The sequence below is a fragment of the Puma concolor genome, chromosome A3, assembly GCF_028749965.1.
Source record: "Puma concolor isolate L17-30 chromosome A3, mPumCon1.1.hap2, whole genome shotgun sequence".
Classification (NCBI taxonomy): Eukaryota; Metazoa; Chordata; class Mammalia; order Carnivora; family Felidae; genus Puma; species Puma concolor.
The window spans coordinates 115,362,194-115,383,732 of record NC_141669.1 but is presented as its reverse complement, the minus strand read 5'-3'; the positions used below and the strand labels follow the sequence as shown (position 1 = coordinate 115,383,732).

Here is a 21,539-nt window from a genome sequence, read left to right as displayed (position 1 = left end):
GGTCAGCAGAGATGTGGTCACACCCTCTTCTTCTGCCAGGTGGCTCTGGTGGCTCCGGGGACAAACAGGACCCAAGAATTGGACGTAGGCAACTAGCCTCAGGTTTGCACAGAGTTCACTGGGTCTGGCTGGAGGTTGCAGCGAGAAAATGTTTAATGCGAGAGGGGACAGGTCTGTACAGCCTGGAGAAATGGTCTGTGCTCACAGGGACGGAGGAGGGAGGGGGGAGGAGGGGAGGGAAGGAGGGCGGGGGAGGGGGAAAGAGGGAGAGGGGAAGGGGTAGGGTTGCTCAGGCACCCAGTGGAGATTAAACAGCCTGGCTGGATCATCTGGCTTGCCGGTGATGGCTAAATGTGGCTTTGCCTCAGTTTCCCAAGTGGCTTGAGGCAAGAGAGACCTTGAAGCAGGCAGCCGGCCCACTCTCAGCTCCCCTGGTGGCCCCACCTCAGCGCTGGTATAAGAGTCCGCTGGATATCACGACGTAGCCCTGGAGGGCGAGGAAAACCATGGGCCAGGTCAGAGGCCACACGAGGGCCAGTAGGACCTCCAGCCGCCCCATCAGACTGGCTTTGAGCTCATGTTCTGCCACTCTTGCTGCAGGTATCCTGAGGGCCGTCTTTCGCCTCTCTGGGACTCAGCTTCCTGCTGTCGCTTGGGAGTGGCCACTCTATAGGCCTACAACGAGGATGCAGCCAGGGCACATGGCAGAGCCCCCAGCATGGGGCTGGGGCTCAGTGCGTGCTTGTGGACGCCGTTGGGACCAGCGCTGTGTTAGGACAGGGGGTCCAAACCACTGAGCGTCTTCTCCACGTCCGGGTCTCCCCGGGAGAGACAGACGCCTTCCCTATATCCTCCATCCCTGCACTGCAGAACTGTGCCCAGGGCCTGCCGGTCATCCAGTCATTCCTTCCACAAATCTTCATTGAGCCTCTGCCGCAAGCCGAGCCCTGTTCCACATGCTGGAGACAAGCCAGACCCAGGCCCTGCCCACCTGTAGCTCATACATGGTCCGGTGCAATAGCCATTATTAAATTAAAGCCAATTAAAATTACATAAAATTTACACTTCAGCTTCTTAGTTGTACTGGCCACATTTCAAGTGTCCAACAGCCACTTGTGCCCAGGGGCTGAGAGCGGCTACCGTGTTGGACAGTGCAGATTTCCATCCTCACAGAACGTGTTTTTGGACAGTGGTGGTCTAGAGACTTTTGACTTTGGACCCAGTTGGCTACATTGGTGAGCACCCCGGCGGGTGGGTCAGCCACTGACCCTACCTATCTGGGAGAGTCTCCGGGAAATTTTCACTAATAGCCCAAGTTCCAACATGTGGTAGTTGTTCCTTTTTTGGGGGGGGAGTGGATCACCCAAGTGCCTTCGGACCATAGTTCTAAAGCAACATGGGCATCATCCCTGGGAAAACATCAGTGGTCCCACTCGGAAGATGTGAATAACACACACAGATGTTGGGCTTGAGGGACCTTGGCTAAGCTTTCTGTCCTTTGTACATCTTGATGAGTGAATAGAAAGAATATTATCATTTATATCTCAGGTGACACGGCAAGAAGTTGTAAGGTCTCACCCTGGGCAGTGAAGATGGAATTTCACCCTGGGCCCACAGTTTCCCAACAGGGAAGGTGATTTTAGAAGGGTCTGGAAGCCCCTGTCCCCCATCCAGCCTATGGAGGTTTGTGTATAAAACCAGAAGAAGCCTGCGTGTGTCATCTTCCACAGACACCAAAGAGGCTGTGCCCCCAGCCCAGGGCATAGATTGTGGGATAACTGAGTCCCCTAATGTGGCCTGGCATATTTGTTGAGGACCCTTGTACCAATGTCTCTAAACGTCCGAAATTTTCCGTCTCGTTACAGCCAAGGATTCATGGCATGGTCTTGACAGGAACAGAGGACATCCCAGGCCTGGCTGACCCAGAGACCCCACTGTTCGTACTAGCGGGAAAGAAGGGTGGGAGGCACCCCTGCCTCGCTGAGCCCAGCCTTCCCCCGAGGGTGGAGGAAGCCCATGTGGTCACATCCAAAGCTCTCACCTCGTAGACAAAGACCTCAGGGTCGACGTAGTGGAGGTTGACCACGTTGGGGAGGGCAATCCCCATGCCCAGGAGAGCTGCAGGAGGGGAAGGAGAAACAGGTCAGCCAGGAGGCCGCAAGGGAGCACCACCAGGAGACGGCCCCGTGCTGAAGTCCTCACGTGCCTCGTGACTGAGTCCCACAGACAGCCAGGGAGCGGGAGCCATTATTATTAGACTCATTTTACAGAAGGGACACCTGAGGCTTAGGGAGGGGGGGAAAAAAACTTAAAAACGCCCACCCTCATAACCTCTGAGCCCTGGCGGTGGGTAGGGGGCGAGAAGGGAACCTGGAGCAGAGGAGGGTCAGCAGGGGACCGTAGGGGCCTACTGGCGTGGAGGGCGGGGCTCACCGTTGAGGTGATCCAGCAGGGGCTTCTTGAACACGGCGTCCATGAGTGGGTGCACTTGATCTGTCTACAGCCACGTAGTCAGGGAGGCCGTGGGCCCGCTCCAGTGAGGGGCCGAGAGAGATGGACAGGTGGGCCACACATGAACACGACGACAGACACAGACAGGCACACAAATGGCAGAGGCACGGGTGTGGGCAGGAGGGCAGGTCATCCCAGTCCTGCCTCCAAGCAGAGCCCAGCTACTCCTGGGGTCAGGACAGCTTTCTGAGCATCTGGCCCCCAGAAACCGCTCTCGGGAGAGGAGACAGACCAGCACCTGGCTGACCCTGTGTGCCCAACAGGTGGCTGGCAGACTGCCCGATGCCAGGGGACCGGCTGCCTTATTGGTGCTGACCAATGGACAGATGGACTGATGGTGGATAGACTGATGGACCGTATTGACTGACAGGCCGGCCAGCAAAGGACGGCGTGGTGGCTAATGACCCGGCCACGGCACATGACTGAAGGAGCAGCCAACCCTGTCCAACGCTGGCTTGTCTGATTACTGACAGACGCAGTGATTCTTGGCCTGACCGGTCATCGACCACCAGGCAGTGACAGGCAGGCTAACTGACGGGCCCCACTGAAGAACCGAGGCTGACGGACCGACCGACCAGCCGACAGACAGCCTGGGCAAGACAGACTGGCCGCTGTCCCCAGGCACCCCAGGAGGAAGCTCGATCACGGTGGTTCGTACAGATGCACTCATGTGCAAGCACACGGCTCAAGGCCTGCCCAACCCAGTAAGGGGGTCTCTGGAGACCCCAGCCCCACACTCACATCAATAAAGCCCACATTGGAAGAGGCCACGGCGAGCTGGATATCCCTGGAAGAGAAGCAGGAGGGTTAGTGCTGGGGCCTAGTCCCCCCGCCCCGCCCCCACCATGTACCACGTGCTGCATTCCAGGCTCCCCTGCCCGACACTGATGGGTGACACTGTGACAAGGGGCTGCAGGCCCATTGCACAGAGGAACACACAGAGGCTGCTGGATCCAAGAGGCCTTCCTTACCCCAGCACAGATGTGGTCCCCCGAAGCTTCAACTTGGACACAGAGAGCTGGAGGCTCAGGTTCACAACCTGGCACGAGGGGAGAGCAAGGTCAAAGAGCACAGAGCCACGTGGGAGTCCTCAGTTGGCCACCAGCTCCCACCCCTTCCCTGACTGATTCAGGTGTTTGTGGAGCCCCCGGAGGTGCCGGGCCCTGCACACAGCCCTGGGACAAACAGTGTGAACGAGACAGACCAGGTCTCTGCCCTTGGGAACTCTCACAGGCCAGGGGAGGTGAACAATAACCAAAGTAACCAGACAAGGGCCTTGCAGAGAGTGGCAGGTGCTGTGAAGGCAGAGTGGGAGCATGGAGAGGGCTGGTGGGGCCTAGCTTTCTCAGGGTGGTTCAAAAAGCCTGCCCTGAAAAGGGCTGAAACTTTAAAAGAAACATTTTTTTAATGTTTTTATTTATTTTTGAGACAGAGAGAGACAGAGCATGAGCAGGGGAGGGGCAGAGAGAGAGGGAGACACAGAATCTGAAACAGGCTCCAGGCTCTGAGCTGTCAGCACAGAGTCCGATGCGGGGCTTGAACTCACAGACCTTGAGATCACAACCTGAGCTGAAGTCGTACGTTTAACTGACTGAGCCACCCAAACGCCCCCAAAAAAGGGCTGCAACTTTTAAGCTGAGACCTGAAAGAGGAGAAGCCAGCCATGCCAAGAGCTAGGGGAAGAGTGTCCTGGGCACAGGGGACAGCACATGCAAAGGTCCTGTGGCAGGAATGTCATGGCATAGTGAAAGAACAGCAAGGAGCCCAGTGTGAATAGAGCAGAGCAAGTGAGGAAAGTGGTGCCGAAGTGGGGTCTTGGGTGTCACCACCCTCCCAGCCAGCCCCACCAGCCCACCTCACTCACCATATCAAAGGAGAAGAGGGACCGGAAAGCTGAGTTGGAAGCCACTGCCCGGACCTCCACGAAGGGCTGCAGCTGAAGCGTGGCATTGTGGGTATGAAGTGTGACCACGGGCGTGGCACCCAGCTGCACCTTGAGCGCCACAGGCATGGGCTTGGGGAACCAGCGGGCCACCTGGGGACGAGGGGAGGGAGAGAGGGAGGAGGGCACCTAGGGGCAAAGGCTGGGTGGACTCTCCACTCCTCACCCCTCCGTCTCTGTTCAGATGTGACTGGGTCTCAGGCTGGCGTCTCAGGGACGCCCCGCCTGAAGGGGTGGTAGTCTTGTGATCTGTGCCAGGAGGGACAGGAATTCAGGGGCCGAGGGAGCTTGAGAAGGCTCCTGGACCAGGCTAGGGGTCGGGGCCTCCCCTAGGAGGTAACCCCGAGCTTGGTCTTGAAGATGAACGAGAGAAAAGGAAGCAGAAAAGGCCTTCTGGGCAGAGGGCAGTGCCCGGATGAGGGCATAGGAGGGAAAGAGCATAGGAGCTGGGGGCGCTCCTCAGATAGAGCAGGTGCAGCTACAAGGACAGGCACTGAAGCCCGCATGGGACACATACGAGCCAGCAGAGACCCCACAGCCAGAGACTCCCCCACTCCAGTCCCAGCTGGGCCTCAGCCCCCGAAATGACCGAAAATGTCACCAACCTCGGGGATGAGCTGGCCCAGCACAGATGTGTTGAGTAGGTTGTCACCCGACTCCTGAAATCAGCCCCCACATCACGACAGGTTTGAGGGCAGCCACTCCCCAAGCGAGACCAGCTTTTGCCTCCCCGTAACCCCCATTTAACCTTTCCAACAGCCAACCCGTGGCCCCAGATCTCGAGCTGCCCCACCCGCGATTTGACCTTTGCGGGGCCTCCTCAGGCTGGGCCACCGGGCGTGCCTGTCCCACGTGCCCTGGGCAGCAGGTCCGACCCTCACCAGCTGCCCTGTGATGTCCAGGTTGAGGGCACCAGCCTTCTGCAGCAGCAGGAGGACAGAGTCAAACAGGTCCCGGGAGAGACCCACGGTTGCCATGGTTCCATCGGCACCCACGTGCAGTGGCAGCACAAAGGGGGTGGCGTCCACGGGCAGGACAATGGGCTTGCCCAGTAGGAAGAGAACGGCCTATGGGGTTGGGGGGTGGTGAGAGGGAGAAAAGCAATGGGGCCTCAGCGGGGTGGTGGCTCCATCACAGAACCTGGGGCTCTGAGATGCCACCCACCCATATGCCACATGCTGTCCAGCCTCACACCTTTGCCCGCATGCCTTGCTCCCGCCTGGAAGGCCATTCCAGCTCCTCCTCCCTCCTGTAGTCCAAAGATGCCAGAAGCAACAAGCCCAAGGACTCCGGGCTGACAAGGTGGCACTTACGTTGATATCCAAGGAAATGTAGTCCTTAGTGATGTTGGGCACACTGATCATGGAGTAGCGAATCTGGGACTCTGGACCCACAGGTTTGAGGCCTAAATGAAAGCGGGATGAAGAAGAAAAAATGGCATCCTTAGCCTTACCTACCAATGCCTCATCTATCCAGAAAACTCAATTATCTGACTACCCAGGCCAAGAAGCCGAGGAGGTAAGAAAAAAAAGGTCTCTGAGTAAGTGAACTTATGTCACAAAATGCACGCACCCAAGATTCAGCCGCTTACAGCCTGTGGACTCTTACTTTACACACAATTCTAACAGTTTTGGTTTCTCACTTTCCGAATCATTGGAAGACTAGAGACCCCCAAGTTAGAAGGAAAGGGAAGGGTCACTCTAGGCACAAATACTCCCTGAAGAAAGCAAGAAGGGACGGCAGAAAAAGAACGGAGCTCACATGTGTCAAGGTCTGGACATTTGACTTACACTGTCCCATTCAATCTTTACCACTAGCCTGTAAGGTTAGGAGCCCGTTTTACACACACACACACACACACACACACACACACAGAGTTTGGTGAGCTCAGTTGTGCCCGGGACTGTAAACCTGTCTGTCTCTCTCCACCTGATCACACAGCCTCCTACAGATAGTCCAAAGACACATGCCCCTGGGACCATGCACTGCGGGAGCAGAGCAGTGCTGCTCCCCAAGAGACCCTCAGGGAAACTTTTGTTCCAATTACAGTCCAATTGTTATAAGGCAAGTTCCCCCAAAGCTCAGAATATTGTGACTGGGAAGGTTGCAAAGGGTGAGTCACTCGTGGGAGCCACATCTCTGGACACGGCTAGGCTAGCCGGCGTGGCAGGTGAAGGCTCAACCCTGCGGTCATGAAAACCCAGCTTTTAGCAATAGGTCCTCCAAGGCTCTGAATGACCAAAGTGTGTGTGTGTGTGTGTGTGTGTGTGTGTCCATCAGATTTTGGTCTGATTTTCTAATGTCTCCTCTGGATTTAATTTTGTTTCCTCAGTATTCTGGAAATTTCTTGTGCTTGTAAAAGCAATATAGTATGACTCCATTTCTACAGCTCCGTGGCCGTCAGAAGATTGGGGGGGGAGGAGGGGGGGCGGCCCAGAGGAATCTGCGGGGCTGGCGAGGTGTTCTGTAGCTCAAGTTTGGAGGTGGTTACACAATTGTATGCATTTGTCAGAACTCAGAGGACTGGACACTTAAAAGAGAAAATTACTGTATGTTTTCAAAATGAATAAAAACATTAAAAATGTTTAAATACTGCGCTGTGGACATACAGAAGGGTTTTTTTTTTTTTTGAAAGATGGAAAAAATATAGCCCAGAATCTCAAATTTATTTTTGTCGGTATTTTCTCCTGCAGAGACTAACTCCCTGCCATCTGTCCTCCCCTCAGTAAAGCTGCACCGAAGCCGTGTGTGGCTTTGGGTCCTTCTGTAGTTTCTTTACGGGGTTGCGTTATAGCTTAGTCAAGAGCACGGCTCTCAAGGCAGGCTGCCTCAGTTTCTCCATCTGTAAAACGGAGCTAATAATACTACAGTAAATATTAGCTTTTATTATACTGTATTTTGCCAGGCATGCTGCTGGGTGATTAAATGCCCTTTAAAGCTATGCCTTTTAATGGCTCCTGTCACTCCACGCCGCAGGTGTACGTGACTCGTATAAAGGGTCCCCTAGGGCTGGACGTTTAGATTTCCTTTACCAGATTTTTTTTAATTCCTCAAAGAAAAGGGCAAGGGCTGGTCTTTGCTATGAGCCCAGCCACAAGCATCTTGATGGCGCTAACTCCACGAGGGAGAAGGGAGGGACGAATGTTTGTTGAGCCTACTGCCCGCCAGGCACTTACCCTGTGCTGTCCCATAGCAGCACATGGGAGAAATAAGGATTTTGAGCCCCGTTTGTTTGGATTGAACTCGTCAGGCTCAGAGAGGTGGAGTGACTTCCTGAGACCACACAGCATTTGAGCAACAAAGCCAGGATTTAACTTCATGTCCTTTGGTTCCAGGTCCAGTTTCCTTGATGTCTCGGTGCCTCCTGTTAAGGTTAGTATGGCGGAGGGGGGGGGGGGGGCTGCAGCAATGAGGGAAGGAGGCCAAATCAAGGACTGTTCCCTGCGGGGACGGTGAGTCGGGCCATGACGTGTGGGCAGAGCAGTGGGTGGACACGTGCAGAGGAGAAAGCCAGCGTGAGCCAGCTCATGGGTGGTTCTAGCACCGTGCTGAGGATTTTAGACTTGGAGCCTCCAATTTCCCGTCTAGAAACTGGGGGGAAGGAGGCCGCCTCACGGGACTGTTGTTGAACGTTTGCCCAAGAAAGCCAAAGCTACCCTGATACGAAAGTCTTCACTGAAGAACCCACCACAGATAAACATGGACCCTGTCGGCCATCCCTCCTGACCTGACACCAGCATGCCGCCCTGCCTCCTGTCCCTGCACACCTGTCCCACACCGCGTGACAGCTAAGAGGTAAAGCCTTGACTCCCATTGCAAGGCGTATCTGCCGACAGTCAACGCCTCTGGATTTTACAGAGGCAGCGATGGTGACATGGGGAAGCACTAGAATCCCGGGCAAAGTGCTCAGATAGAGGAAGGTGTGCTTCCAACAGGAGCATCTTTAAGACAGGTTTGCAGGAAAACGGAGGGCGCCCTGGATTATGCTCAGGCTCGGGAGAACATATAACCCCCAGATCAACAAAGGATGCACTCTTTGACCCGACCGGGGCAGGGCAGGTGATGGCCAGAGTGGGTTTTTTTCTTTTTTAATGTTTATTTACTTTTAAGAGAAAGAGAGAGGGGGGGGGGGAGGGGCAGAGAGAGAGGGAGACACAGAACCCGAAGCAGGCTCCACGCTCCGAGCTGTCAGCAGAGCCTGATGCAGGGATCGAACCCAGAGCCGTGAGATCATGACCTGAGCCAAAGTCGGACGCTTAACCGACTGAGCCGCACAGGCGCCCCACCAGGGCCAGCGTGTCATTAATGCGGATAAACAACCACTGGGACAAAACGAGGCCTGCCTGCTTTCACAGCTTTTAGCTTTGTGTCGTAAGAGCAAGTCCTGACCCAGCCTTGTTCAGGTCACTACTGCAGCCACGCTTCCACGTGGACCATGCACTGTGGCTCCGAGCCCTGGGAGCCCAGCCGTGGTAGCAGAGGCAGGCGTGGGGGGCAGTGGGGATGTGACCAGTGTTGGCAGATGAACACCCCAGCTCTTGTCCCTCGGGCAGGATGCAGGCACGTTGGCCTCGGCCGCCAAGAGCCCCCCGGTGGCATGAGCCCCAGTTGCCCACCATAGCGCCTCTGCTCGAGAATACACCTTCCTTCCCCTTCCACAGGCACCCCTCCCCAACCAGTACCCCTAGGACCCACCCCATTCAGGCCACATAGGCTAGCAGCTTGTCTCAGGGTCTGCTTGGGGGTGGGGGGCTTATCCCCACAGGCCTTGCTCCCGGTACTCCTGCATATGAAGACCCCTAGAAAAGTCAGAGGCCGACAAGCCAGACGGAAGATGGAGAGGAGAGGGAGGCTCGCCTCTGGATGGGTGGATGGCGGCTGAGAAGGCAAGTGGGGGCAGGGGCACTTGGGAGCAGACGAGCTTGAGTTCACGTGCTGAGTCAGAGAAGCCTGCCGGAGAAGGTGTCCGGTGGGAAATAGAATACATTAAGCCCCAAACTGCCAGTGGGGAGAGTCTGGCAAAGAACGTGGGAGGTGTGGGAACAAAACCAGGGGACAATGGGGTCTCTGAGTCTCCAGGCAGGGGAGGAGGCAACTGCAGACTGAATGTACTCCCCCGCCCCCCCCCCCCACACGCATGTGCACACCTGCACGCACACGGCAAACATTCGAAGACATGATTCTAGAATTTGGAGATTCCCCAAGTCCATCAATAATTGTTCAGTCATCCTACGGTTGATCTCCCAGAGGTCAGCCCTGACTGGGGGGCCCTTTGAAGGGTCTTAGGGACCCCAGAAGGGGCTCAGAGGCCCCAGTACCCTCCCCCTGGGCCCCAGTTCTTACCAATTAAAGTGCCCAGGTGGACGTTGAGGCCCTGCACCAGGTTGGAGACACTCAGGCACAGCTGTGGCAAGACAGAGGCGGAGGCTGGTTAGGATGGCACTGGGGCTGGAGGGGTGAGGCGGGGAGGGTCTAGGGTGCCAGTCTGGAAGCCTCCTCTGGCCCACCAAGGTCTGGAATCCCTTCCTTCCTCGGCCACCCAGTGGGCATCTTCCAGCACCTCTCCTGGGCACTGAGGATTCAAAGAAGTTGGGGCCCATGAGCGTCGAGGAAAGAACGGGGCAGTGGGACACAGCAGGAGGGGACCACAGCTGGGCCCGGACAATTGGGTCAAGGAGCCTGCTGCACTGGGGCCCAGAGGCCAGCTGGGGGATGGGTGCTGCACACGGTGAGGGCAGGCAGTGGTCAGAGAGCAAGTCCCGAGTTCTGGGCACAGTGGGCAGCCCGAGAAGTGTATTAAGCCGGGGTCAGTGTGATAGAAGGTGGGGCAAGGAGAGACCACAAGGCCAAGGGTGGTCACTGCCTGTCCAGACAGAGCTGCTGGGGCTGGGCCAGGGGAGGCCAGGCGGCAGAGGAGAGGGCCAGCTCAGGCTATACTGCCTTCAGCCCTTGGGCCTCAGTCTTCCCATCTGCAAGATGGGAACACTGGGGCCCGCCTCTGTTGGGTGTGGGATGGCACCGAGTGGGCTGATTTGGGGTTGTAGGGACCAAATCAGGAGATGGGGTGGCGTGGGAAGGGGCAGAGGTGGAGAAGCGGCCCGCCCTTGGCAGTGCGACCCTAGCTCCAGAGGCACTGTCTCTGACCAATGACAAGGGTGGAAATAGCGACAGGAATCACAGCGCTCACTCTGCCAAAACTGTTCTAAGCTCCTCACAGATGTTAATGTGCTCAACTCCACCCTACCTGGCCGGAGAGGGAGGTTTACTCTCTGTGCTGCGCATGTGGAAATGGGGTCCGAGGGAGGTTCGGTGACTTGTCCGAGTGTCACAGCCGGGAAGGAGGGGACCAGGATTCAAGCCAGGCCACACCTGGCTCCAGTGCCCATGCTCTTGTCCGCCTTCCTTTTGTCTTTTTCATAAGCCCCACGGCCCCTGATAGCACTGCCTCCCCGCCACCCTCCGGCATGGAACTGGGGCTGGCCCAGGAGCAGGGGCCTCCCTTCCCCGCAGCCCCCAAATCCACCCTTATTTCATCCTGTCTGTCACTGCCCCAGACCATCCCCTCAGCCTCTTTCCTCCCCTCGTGGGAAAATTGGAGAAGTCCCATGGGCCTTCTATTTTAGAAAAAGCACTGACTGTCCCAATGCCCCCATGCCTACAATCCCCCATTCATGCACCACGCCTTCACGGGGAAGCAATGGCCTGGCCCCGGGGAGATCTGGCAGGAGGTCTATTTACCTTGTTCCGCAGGACAGCTCTGACGTGCTTCTGCACCAGGGCCAGCGGCCCCGGGGCCACGCTGAGGGAGAGTCACAGAAAACGCTCCTGAGCTCCGGGGCTCCCATTCCGGCCTGTTTCTCCCGGCCCACAGTCTCAGAGACAAGGGTCTCCCCTGAGCCAGGGGGGCCAGTGAATCCCATTCCTCACTCCCATGTGCCAGACGCAGTGTTGGCACCATTGTCCCCGCAGATGAGGAAACTGGGCCTCAAAAAAGAGGTCATTGGTTTGGAGGTTCGGAAGTGGCCAAAACGTGATTATGAGGTCAGGCTCGGGGGAGACAGAGAAGACGCCGTGAAAGCCGGACTCAGCCCCGTCCTTGGCCCACTGGCTTCATGGCCACTCTGAGCCCAGGGAGCTGGGGGTGCTTCCTGCTCAGGCTCTAGTTCTCGGTGACACAGCCAGGAGAGTCCCTTCCTCATTCTGCGCCTCAGTTTCCCCTCTGGACAATGGGAGATGGGTCTAAGTTGTTTCTCAGCGGGGATCCATAGGACTATAGTTCTTCGGGGTTTTTTACTTTAAGTTTTTATTTAAATTCCAGTATAGTTAACATACAGTGTCATATTAGTTTCAGGTGTGTAAGTTAGTGACTCAGCACTTCCGTACATCACCCCGCACTCCTCAAGGCAGGTGCACTCCTTCCTCTCCATCACCTGTTTCCCCCCCACACCCCCTCCCCTCTGGTAACCATCAGTGTGTTCTAGTTAAGAGTCTGTTTCTTATTTTGACTCTCTCTCTCTCTCTTTCCCTTTGCTGGTTTGTTTTGTTTGTTAAATTTCACATATGAGTAAAATCATATGGTATTTGCCTTTCTCTGACTGACTCATTTTGTTTTGCATCCATGTCATTGCAAATGGTAAGATTTCTTTCTTTTTTATGGCTGAGTAATATTCCTGTGTGTGTGTGTGTGTGTGTGTGTGTGTGTGTGTGCTGTATCTTCTTTATCCATTCATAAATGTTGATCCAAGCCTCAGCCCAAGCTCACTGAACTGCACCTCAAGGGAGGTGGGAGAAGGACAGCTGTGTTTCTAATGTCTTTAACTTCTGGGCTTTCCTCTCCATGAGCAGCCCCTGCCCGTGAGGACGGCGAGGGGTCGTGTGTTACACGTGAAGATCATGGGACCCAAGATGGGCGGACTTGTGCCCAGCCCCCTCTGGGGGGAGAAAGGCCAGTCCCAAATGCCCACCCAGCTCACATGTGAGAAGGTAGACATCATGCAGGAGGTGAGTCAGGCTACGGGGGTTTGAACGCACTCCGCCGTTTGCCAGCTGTGTTACTCGGACAAGTTACTTAACTGTTCTGGGTCTCCATTTGTTCTCTCATAAAACAAGGGAATACTTACATCTTCCTGGTAGGACTACTGTGATGTCGTGAAGGGCTTAGAACCTGCACAGCACACAGCAGGTGCTCTGGAGGTGGGAGCCCCTGTCAGCTTTAGATGCAGCCCTGACTCACAGTGAAGTTGACGGGTCCCAGCCCCCTGGGCCTCAGAATCCCCATCTCTGCAGGGAGAGACCTCTGAGGTCCCTAAGAGCCACGTCAGGCCAGCATCCTCCCTGAGCAGTATGGTAATGGCTGTGCATCGTCATGTGCTGTGGGTCGGGGGGAGCGCAGTAGAGGGGACATGACCTCGCCGTGTGGCCTTGGGCAAGTCCCTTCCCCTCCGTGAGCCTCAGTGTCCTCAGCCATAAAACAGGTGTGATACTGGGGGTCTCTTAAGCCCCTTGGGGCAATTGGGTGAAAGCTTGAGCAGGAAACTCGAGAAATGGTACCACAGGCTGGGCAGCTGGGACTCTGCAGCCCCGCCCTCACCAGGCACTCACCTGGAACTGCCATCGGACACATTGGCGTTGCTGAAGAGCAGGAAGCAGGCAGAGATGCTGACCACGGGGGTCCCGATGGAGCCCTGGGCCACATGGGCATCGGCCAGCACCACCACGGGCAGCGTCAGCTCCAGGGGCTCTGGGACTCTGTGGGATACCATTCCTGAGCCCCAGCGGCACCACCCAGCGGAGCCTACCCTACAACCCCCCCCACCCACGGCCCGAGCCTGCCCTCCACTTGACGCAGGCAGGTGAGAGATGGCCCCGCCTGGGGCAGGCTCAGAGCCCTCCACACTCCACTCAAGGTCACAGCCATTGCAGCAGATGGCTGCAGATGGCTTGAACTCTGGTTCCCCATACCCTCTCACTGCGAGACCCTGGGCCAGTCACTCCCCATACTGAGCCCCAGTTTCCTCTTCTGTGAAATGGACATAAGCTTGATGGTGCCTATCTCTCCGGGCTGTGCTGAGCTTTCTAAGAGGTGGCCATGTGAAAACACCCTGCGTGGAGCCTGGCCCACAGCAAGCACTCATACGGTGTTCGTGTCAGCGCAGAGGGGTTGAAATAAGAGATCCCTCTGGATGCCCACGCTGATGGTTTGGAAATCAAACACACATAAAGTGCCTGGGACACGGGGATAATTCTGATAGCTACATCTACCGAGCACCTGTAGGAGGTGTGATTTGAATTACGGCAACAGATCCGTTCACTGTGTCCCTCACAGCCATGCTGCAGAGTTTCATCCCACTTCACAGAGGAGGAAACTGAGGGCTGCAGGAGTGAAATGGCTTCCCCGGGGACACAGCTGTTGAGCAGGGTCCAGGTTCTCAGAAATTCTCTCATCATCTCGCTCCCCAATTGGAGGGTGGGGAAGGAGCACTGGACAGGAAGTGGAAGGCTTGGGTGCAGGTCCTGGGACTTGCTAACTCCCCTCCCCTCACTCTGCCCCTTGGAGCTTCCCTGAAAATCCTGCTGCCCACCCCTGCCCCCAGGGAGATTTGCTCACCGAAAGACCTTGAAAGTAAAATTGGCTGCTACCAACAATCGCACCCCGAAGTCGGCAACGAATTTCAGGTGGAAGTGAGGCACACGGATGTTCAAAGTCTGGATCCTGTAGGGTGGGAGTGGAGGTGATGGGGTGGCCTCATTAAACCTTGGAATCACCTCTGGGGTGGGTGTTCTGAGCCACGCTGCTGATGTTATAAAGAAGACTTTCTGACTGTGGGAACCATGGCATGAGGAAGAGGTAGTGAGTTCTCCACCTTAGGGGGCATGCAAGTCACTATTGGACAACCAGCTGGTGGGGAAAGGATGCAGAGAGGATTCCCAGCCTTGGGCAAGAAGTGAGTGGGATGATTGTTCGGGTCTTGGAGAGATTTTGGTTTCTGACAGAAGTGGGGAAGTCTTGGAAGGTGGGCTCCACAGAAGGCAGAAACTCCCCTCCATGGCATTCTAGTCAACAGCTTTGGCTTGTAGCCCTCCAGGGATGGGAAAGTCATTCCCTTCAAAGCTGCCTATTCTGATCGCTAAGCACTTTTTTTTTTTTTTTTTTTTTGAGAGAGAGAGAGAGAGAGAGAGCAAGGGGTCAGGGCCAGAGAGAGGGAGAGAGAGAATCCCAAGCAGCCTCCACACCCAGTGCAGAGCCTGGGACTTGATCCAGGGACTTGATCTCACAACCGTGAGGTCATGATCTGAGCTGAAATCAAGAGTCAGACGCTTAACCGACTGAGCCACCCACGTGCCCCCTCTAAGCACTTTCTAGCTATCTTTTCCTTTTTTTCCTAAATGAGTCATGTTTTCCCTTGCACAGCTGGAGGTGGGAATTCAGACAATACAAAATGACATAAACTTTAAAAGTCACATCAAAACTCCACCTTCGAACAATCTCACTGTTAGCACTTAGCTGACATCTTTCTGTGACTCTCTTTGGGACACAGGCTGACCTAGAACCTGCTTCTTTTCACTTGACACCCGCCTTGGCTGTCTTCCCACTTCTACAAACAAGGACACGTGTGGCCAACTATAAAACATTAAGGAATCCCTGACTCTTGGGTATTTATGTCGTTCTCAGTTCTCCACTGTAAGCCAAGAGCAGTGCCCCAGGCCTACCCTAAGAGTGTCAAACTGGGGGCCTCCACACCAGCTGTTTTAAGTGTTTTTTGGTAAGTTGCCATCATTCAAAATCGATAGATTTTTTTATCAATTTTTTTTTAATGTTTATTCTTGAGAGAGAGAAAGAGACAGAGCATGAGCAGGGGAGGGGCAGAGAGAAAGAGGGAGACACAGAATCTGAAGCAGGCTCCAGGCTCTGAGCTGTCAGCACAGAGCCCGATGCGGGGCTCAAACTCACAGACCGCGAGATCATGACCTGAGCTGAAGTCAGATGCTTAACCCACTGAGCCACCCAGGCACCTCCAAAATTGATAGATTTTAAATATATATATGACTTCTCTTGGGTATCCAGAGATCTGGCAATAGTCAATCTGTTCCCACATGGATGGGGACAGTTGGCCCAGCCCCTGTGGGTGTCTGAGCTTGAGATGGCCCCCATCCACCTCTGCCTTTGAGTCTCTATTCATTACAGGGCGTGTGGGGGTACTTAGGCTCAGACTTGTGTCTCAACTCAGTGTCTCGCTTTTGGAGGAAGTAGCCAAGGGTCTTGCCAGCCCTGGAGACCCAGGACCCAGTCTTGGCTCCTGGGGACAGAAATATGCTAATTTAGAGGCCCCAGGACCACCCCCACCCCCATGTCTCCACCTTGGTCCCAGCTCCTCAATCATCTTGTGACCACTCACCTGAAGGGTGGGCGTACCTGATGGGGGAAGCCCCCCTCGAGCTGGTAGGGAGCACTCCCCAATATGTGGGGCACTCATCTAGTGCCTAAAGCATTTTTCCCAGGAGGTGGGAGCACTCACCTTGTGGGCTGATGCACCTCTCCATTCCAGTCCAGGAAATACGGGACTGTGATGTTCAGGGCCTGCTGGAGCGGGGCTTTCCCAATTTCAGACACTGCAGGGCCAGAGCAGGTGAGGTCAGACTGTCCTCGGGAGCTGCTGAGCAAGACCGCACCACCCACCACCGCCTGCCCCACATCTTGGGCAGAGGGAACTTGGAGACTGGAAGGGTGTTACACTTGCTCACAGGCAGGGAGGGGGTGGGGGATGCAGTTGGGTCCCCATGAGTGTTACTCACACCAGGCCCTGCAAGGCATGCCTTTCCCCTTCTTGCTTCTGCCTTTTGAAATCTTTTTTTTTTTTTAATGTTTATTTAGTTTTGAGAGACAGAGACAGAGAGCGGGGGAGGGGCAGAGAGAGAGAGGGAGACACAGAATCCGAAGCAGGCTCCAGGCTCCGAGCTGTCAGCACAGAGCCCGACGCGGGGCTCGAACTCACGGACCGCGAGATCGTGACCTGAGCTGAAGTCGGACGCCCAACTGACTGAGCCACCCGGGTGCCCCCTGCCTTTCTAAATCTTGTCTGCCCCACTCCTCATAAACAAGAACATCCTTTGCCCTTCTGCAAGACTCTGATCGAATCCCATCTCTTCTGGAGCCTTCCCCCAAGTCCCCAAGCAGAAGGAGCATTTCCCAGTAGAGTGGGACAGAGAATGGGGGTGCTGTCCTTGGGGGGCCAGAGGCTGAGGATTCTGGAGTCCCTCAGATTCTGGGTACAAATCCCAGCTCTGCTACACACTACCACTGTGGCTGCTCTGTGCCTCAGTTTCCCCGTCTGTAAATTTGCAATGATTATAAAGGTACCTGTCACACAGCGTCCTTGTAAAGCCTCAATGCACAGTAAATGTTAGCTTTCACTGCTATTTATTTGTATAATAATAATGACTGTCACTTCTCTAGCACCTCTTTTGTGCCCAGCACTGTTCTGAGGGCTTTGCCTCTCCTCACAGTTCTATGACGTAGGTACTACATTGTGCCCAGTTTACTGAGAGTGAGGACATCTGGCAAGGGGATGCTGGATCAGCTGAGGCGTCTGGCCTCCAAGCCCTTGAGCTTCCTCATGCACCTGTGCGGCCAGGCGAGGGAGGTGCTCACTAAACCATCCAACATGAGTGGGATGAAAACGAGAGGTAATGGTGCTGGAAGGGAGCACCAGATGAAGAGTCCAGAGGCCTGGACTTCACTCAGACTCACTGTGGGAACCAGGAAACCACTGCGCCCCTCTGGGCCTTGGTTTCCTTAGACCTGGAGCAGAAGGCCAGCGGCCTCTATGTTCTCGATACTCCTCTCCAGCCTGACCTTCTGTGGCTGAGCCAAGACTCACACCCAGGCCCCTAGACTCCACCTACAGTGCTCGCCTGACACAGGTTTGCAAGACGGGATTGGAGAGACACTGTTAAGAAGCCACCCAGCGCCACCTTAGAAAGAGGTGTGTGCAGTCTGAGCCTCCTGCTGGATTTCCACCAAGAGCACACACAGGTGCACCTGGGATGGCTCTTGGGGACAAAGGAGGCTCACACAGGACAGGCAGAGCGATGACGGCCAGCAGAAGGCAGCAGGCCTCATGTCCCTGCCTGTAGTTTCCACGCACGTCTCCATGCCCCAGTGACAGACTAACACGGGTCACTGACCCCTTTCACTGCCTGCCTATCTGCCCGGATACAAGGTCCCGGAAGGCTGTGTGTGTGCCAGGGGCGCTGCTGCCTCCATACTTCGTGGCCTGGGCCACTGAAAGTCCCTTCTATTGTCTGACCTGAGTGCCTCATGCTGTAATCTGAATTTGGTCTGGACTTGGGAGAAACGGCTTCTGATTTCTCACCCCTGACCCAGCTCTGGTGGGATCCCGGGGGCAACTGGGAGGTAGCTTTTGTCCCTCCCTGGGCCTACGTCTTCTCATTGTGCCCTCCTCGGGGGATGAAGCAGGTCTTAGAAGGACGGGCAGAGTCGTAGGATAGAGACCTTGCCCGAGAGGGGCCCAGAGCAGCGCTGGTCTTCTTCCTGTGAACCCCACAGAGCTCCAGCTCCAGTTCTGTGCCAGACGTGCCTTCCCCCAGCACATGTGTGTGCACCTACAGCCCACCCTGCATGCACGCATGTACATGTGCAGGCCTGGCAGCCACACCTGTATGCTCACACCCAGGCACGTGCATGGCGCTTGCACGCATACAAGTCAGTACACTTGCTGACACTCAAGCGCACACATGGGCACATGCATCTCCATGAACTCTCAGGCTTGCACGCAGACACGCACGAGCAAAAGCAGACACCCACACCAACCCTTGCCCACCTCGCAGGGCCACACGAGTACAGCCGTGCATGCGCACACGCGTGGCAGACAGGACATATACCCCCGCTCGGGCATTTACTTAATAAGCGTTTGCCGAGCCGCACTTCGTCAGCCATTATCTGGGGGCCAGGGACACAGCGGCCCAGGAGATAAAACCCCGGTCCCTGTGCGGCTTTTGAGTTCACAGATCCGCAGGCGCGCTTGGGACCGTGCCCATGCTCGTGCCCTGTCACACGGGGTAGCCCGGCAGCACGCCTCTTACCGTAGCTCAGCACGGCCCTGTTGAGTCTGACCACGGTGCCCGGCATGGAGGCGCTGACCACAGGCAGCAGCAGGGACAGTAACAGGCCCACCCTGCGTGCCGGAGCCATGGCTGTCCTGGCCACTGCCTCCCCGAGATCTGTGGGCTGGGGCGGGGACGAGCATCAGAAAGCTTGCCCAGAATGCGTCCCCACCCCGCTGGCCGTTTGAACCCCACCCCAGCCCGGAGGTCGCAAGCCCTGGGTGGTGATCGCAGCCCTGCCCGAGACCCTCACACGTCCGTTTTGCATCTCTGCATTGGGAGGTATCACCTTCCCAGCCTGCTTCCTCAGGAGCCACAGGGAGATCTGGTCTGGAAGCGGGCCCCAAGGCCCAGAGAAGACATGGCTTTGCCTAAGGCCACACAGCAAACTAGGGCCGGCGGTAGGACCCACGCCATGCCAGAGGAGGTGGAGGAGATTCCTGGTTAGGGAGACTGAGAGCAGCCTCCCGCCCCAAGGAGAGAGCCCGGGCCCACCACCCCCAAGCCCAGGGCTGTTCCTCCTGATGCCAGGAGTCCAGCCCAGTGTGACAGCCCATCCTAGTGTCCAGCTGTTCGAACCCAGCCAGGGTGGCTCCTGTCCTCACCTTATCCTGTACCAGCTGAGGACTGTCCTAAATGCAGGCCTCTAGCATGGCCCCCAAACCCCTCCAGACCCAGCCCAGCCAAGCGGATGGATTTGTGTCTGACTTAGGAATGAGGGGCCACTGCTGAGATGGGCTAATGGAGGCCCAGCGAGGTGGCACTTGCCCAAAGTCCCACCACAAGACCGGGGATGGACCCTTCTGTGGAAGGCGCTTGGAAGTCGTATTCCCGTTAAACAGATGGGGAAGTCGAGGCTCCTCCCCGGAGGGGTGCCAGCCCCATTCCCATTCCTACCTCAGGTGGTTTTCTGGGACGGGTGGATTCTCAGCCCCTAGCAGGTGTGGAAGCTGTTTTATGAGGCTCCCAGGTGTGTGTGGCTCACTGCAAAGGGACCCAGGGAGGGGCAGGTTTGCTTGTGGTTGCGAGTGTTTTCCCTGCAAACACGGCCTGTGCCAAAGTGTTTCATCCTATACGTGGTGGGGCGGCCACGTAACCGGGCTGCTGCCAAGCGCCGCAGGACCCTGGGGATGGGCCACCCTGGGGCCTCCTAGGCCAGGAGATCTCTGGAAAGAGGACCACTCTTCGCAGGGCCCCCTCAGCACTCCAGCCGGACCTGGCCAGGCCCAAAGTCAGGGACACGACTCACCGACCTCTCAGGCCTGGTGGCTCTAAGCTCTCTCAGAAACGTGGCCCTTTCGGGAGGAGCAGGAGGCTACCTGATCCCTGACCCCAGTCACTGACTGAGCCCTGCTCCTGGCCACACCCTGAACCCTAACTCAAAGGGCAACGGATGAGAGGGAGTCCCTGCTACCTAACACCTCAGGCTCTCTCCGAACGCATATTTCACGCGCCATGGGTGTGGCCCGTCATCTCTTTCCACATTACAAACTCCAGGCCCCACCTGGGCCATCTGGGGCCCGAGGAGCTGTGTGTATACGTGAAGAAGTTTGTATATATGTGTGTATGAGGGCTGTGTGTGTAGTATGTGGTTGTGTGCGTGTAGTCACACAGACACATGTGCATTAGGTAATAATCACTAGCATCAGAGGAAAGTGTGTGTGTTGCAAGCGTGTGTGTGTGTGTGTGTGTGTGTATGGGTGAGTAGTTGACTGTTTCCTGGCATTGGGAGGGTGTATACGTGTTTGTGCGTGTACACACACATACGCACGGGAGGTGACAGCACAACCGCAGGGCGCCCCTATGTTCCTCTGCGTGGCTTAGCTGGAGTGTAGGCACAAGGGGACTTGGAGCCTTCCCCCACTCCAGAGCCCTTCATGGCTCCCGCTGACTCCACACCAGCCCAAACACCAGGCCCAAGCCCACCCTGTGCTGGATCCCCACGAGTGCCCCCAGAACTGACAGGGACCACGGACATCAGCAAGCCCTCCCCTGAAAGGACGGGAGCTCCCCTGCCCTATTCTTATGCCAGCCACAAGCTCCCTAACATCCGACTCCTGGCCGCCCGGCCCTCGCGGTAGCCGGGGCAAACAGCTGACGGTGGAGAGGGGCACAAATATTGACCAAAGCCACTCTCAGTGTTTGCTCTCAGCACAAACACTTCCTCTTCCTCGACACATCCAGCACGGGGGACACTGACTGACAACCAGTGGATACAAAGGAGGGAGATTCTCACCAGCCCCTCCTCCCTACAGAAGTGGCAAGCATGGGCAGGCGCCTGCTACGTGCTCGGTGTAGCATCCTGGGTGATCTAGCCCCTTGACCCCCCTCCCCAGGGATGGGAGCTGGTTCTGCTCACCTCTGCAGCCGGTGCCTGGAACATACCGGGTGCTCAGTAAATATTCGTGGAACGAATGCATGTATGTGCACTTGGAAGACCCTTGGAACAATTATAGTGGCAGTATTTCAGGGCTTCCCCTTCACCGAAAATTCTTAAGAGTACTGTATTAGTTTCCTATTGCTGCTGTAACAAATGATGACAAACGTCGTGACTTTATTTTTTTTTTCAACGTTTATTTATTTTTGGGACAGAGAGAGACAGAGCATGAACGGGGGAGGGGCAGAGAGAGAGGGAGACACAGAATCGGAAACAGGCTCCAGGCTCTGAGCCATCAGCCCAGAGCCTGACGCGGGGCTCGAACTCATGGACCGTGAGATCGTGACCTGGCTAAAGTCGGACACTTAACTGACTGCGCCACCCAGGCGCCCCAAACGTCGTGACTTTAAACACAAATTTCTTGTCTTATATCGCTGGAAGTCAGAAGTCCAAAATGGATCTCGCTGGGCTGAAGTCAAGGTATTGGCAGAGCTTTGTTCCTTTCCAGAAACTCTAGGGGAGGATTTGTTTCTCTGCCTTTTCCAGCTTCCAGAGGCTGTTTTCACTGCATGCCTTAAGGCCTCT

The 21,539-nt window shown here is 56.0% G+C and overlaps 2 protein-coding genes across 2 annotated transcripts in view; both read right to left on the bottom strand.

Annotated features, from left to right (window-relative positions):
• Window positions 1-2,958, bottom strand: part of LOC112869699 (vomeromodulin-like) — a 288,979-nt gene extending 286,021 nt beyond the window's left edge. Inside the window, exon 1 of the mRNA XM_086701986.1 lies at window positions 2,951-2,958. The gene's annotated coding sequence lies outside the window, so the exon portion shown is untranslated. The remainder of the gene's footprint in view (window positions 1-2,950) is intronic.
• On the bottom strand, window positions 153-18,690 carry BPIFB2 (BPI fold containing family B member 2). Its single transcript, XM_025932357.2, has 15 exons — window positions 18,557-18,690; window positions 15,970-16,063; window positions 14,061-14,165; window positions 13,055-13,201; window positions 11,192-11,252; window positions 9,797-9,857; window positions 5,767-5,858; window positions 5,335-5,520; window positions 5,059-5,112; window positions 4,376-4,546; window positions 3,483-3,550; window positions 3,253-3,298; window positions 2,434-2,497; window positions 2,042-2,118; window positions 153-487 (listed from the first exon to the last, which is right to left on the bottom strand). The coding sequence occupies exons 1-15, from the start codon at window positions 18,663-18,665 to the stop codon at window positions 446-448; spliced, it is 1,377 nt and encodes a 458-aa protein (XP_025788142.1). The 5' UTR covers window positions 18,666-18,690; the 3' UTR covers window positions 153-445.
• Between the last annotated feature and the right edge of the window lie 2,849 nt (window positions 18,691-21,539).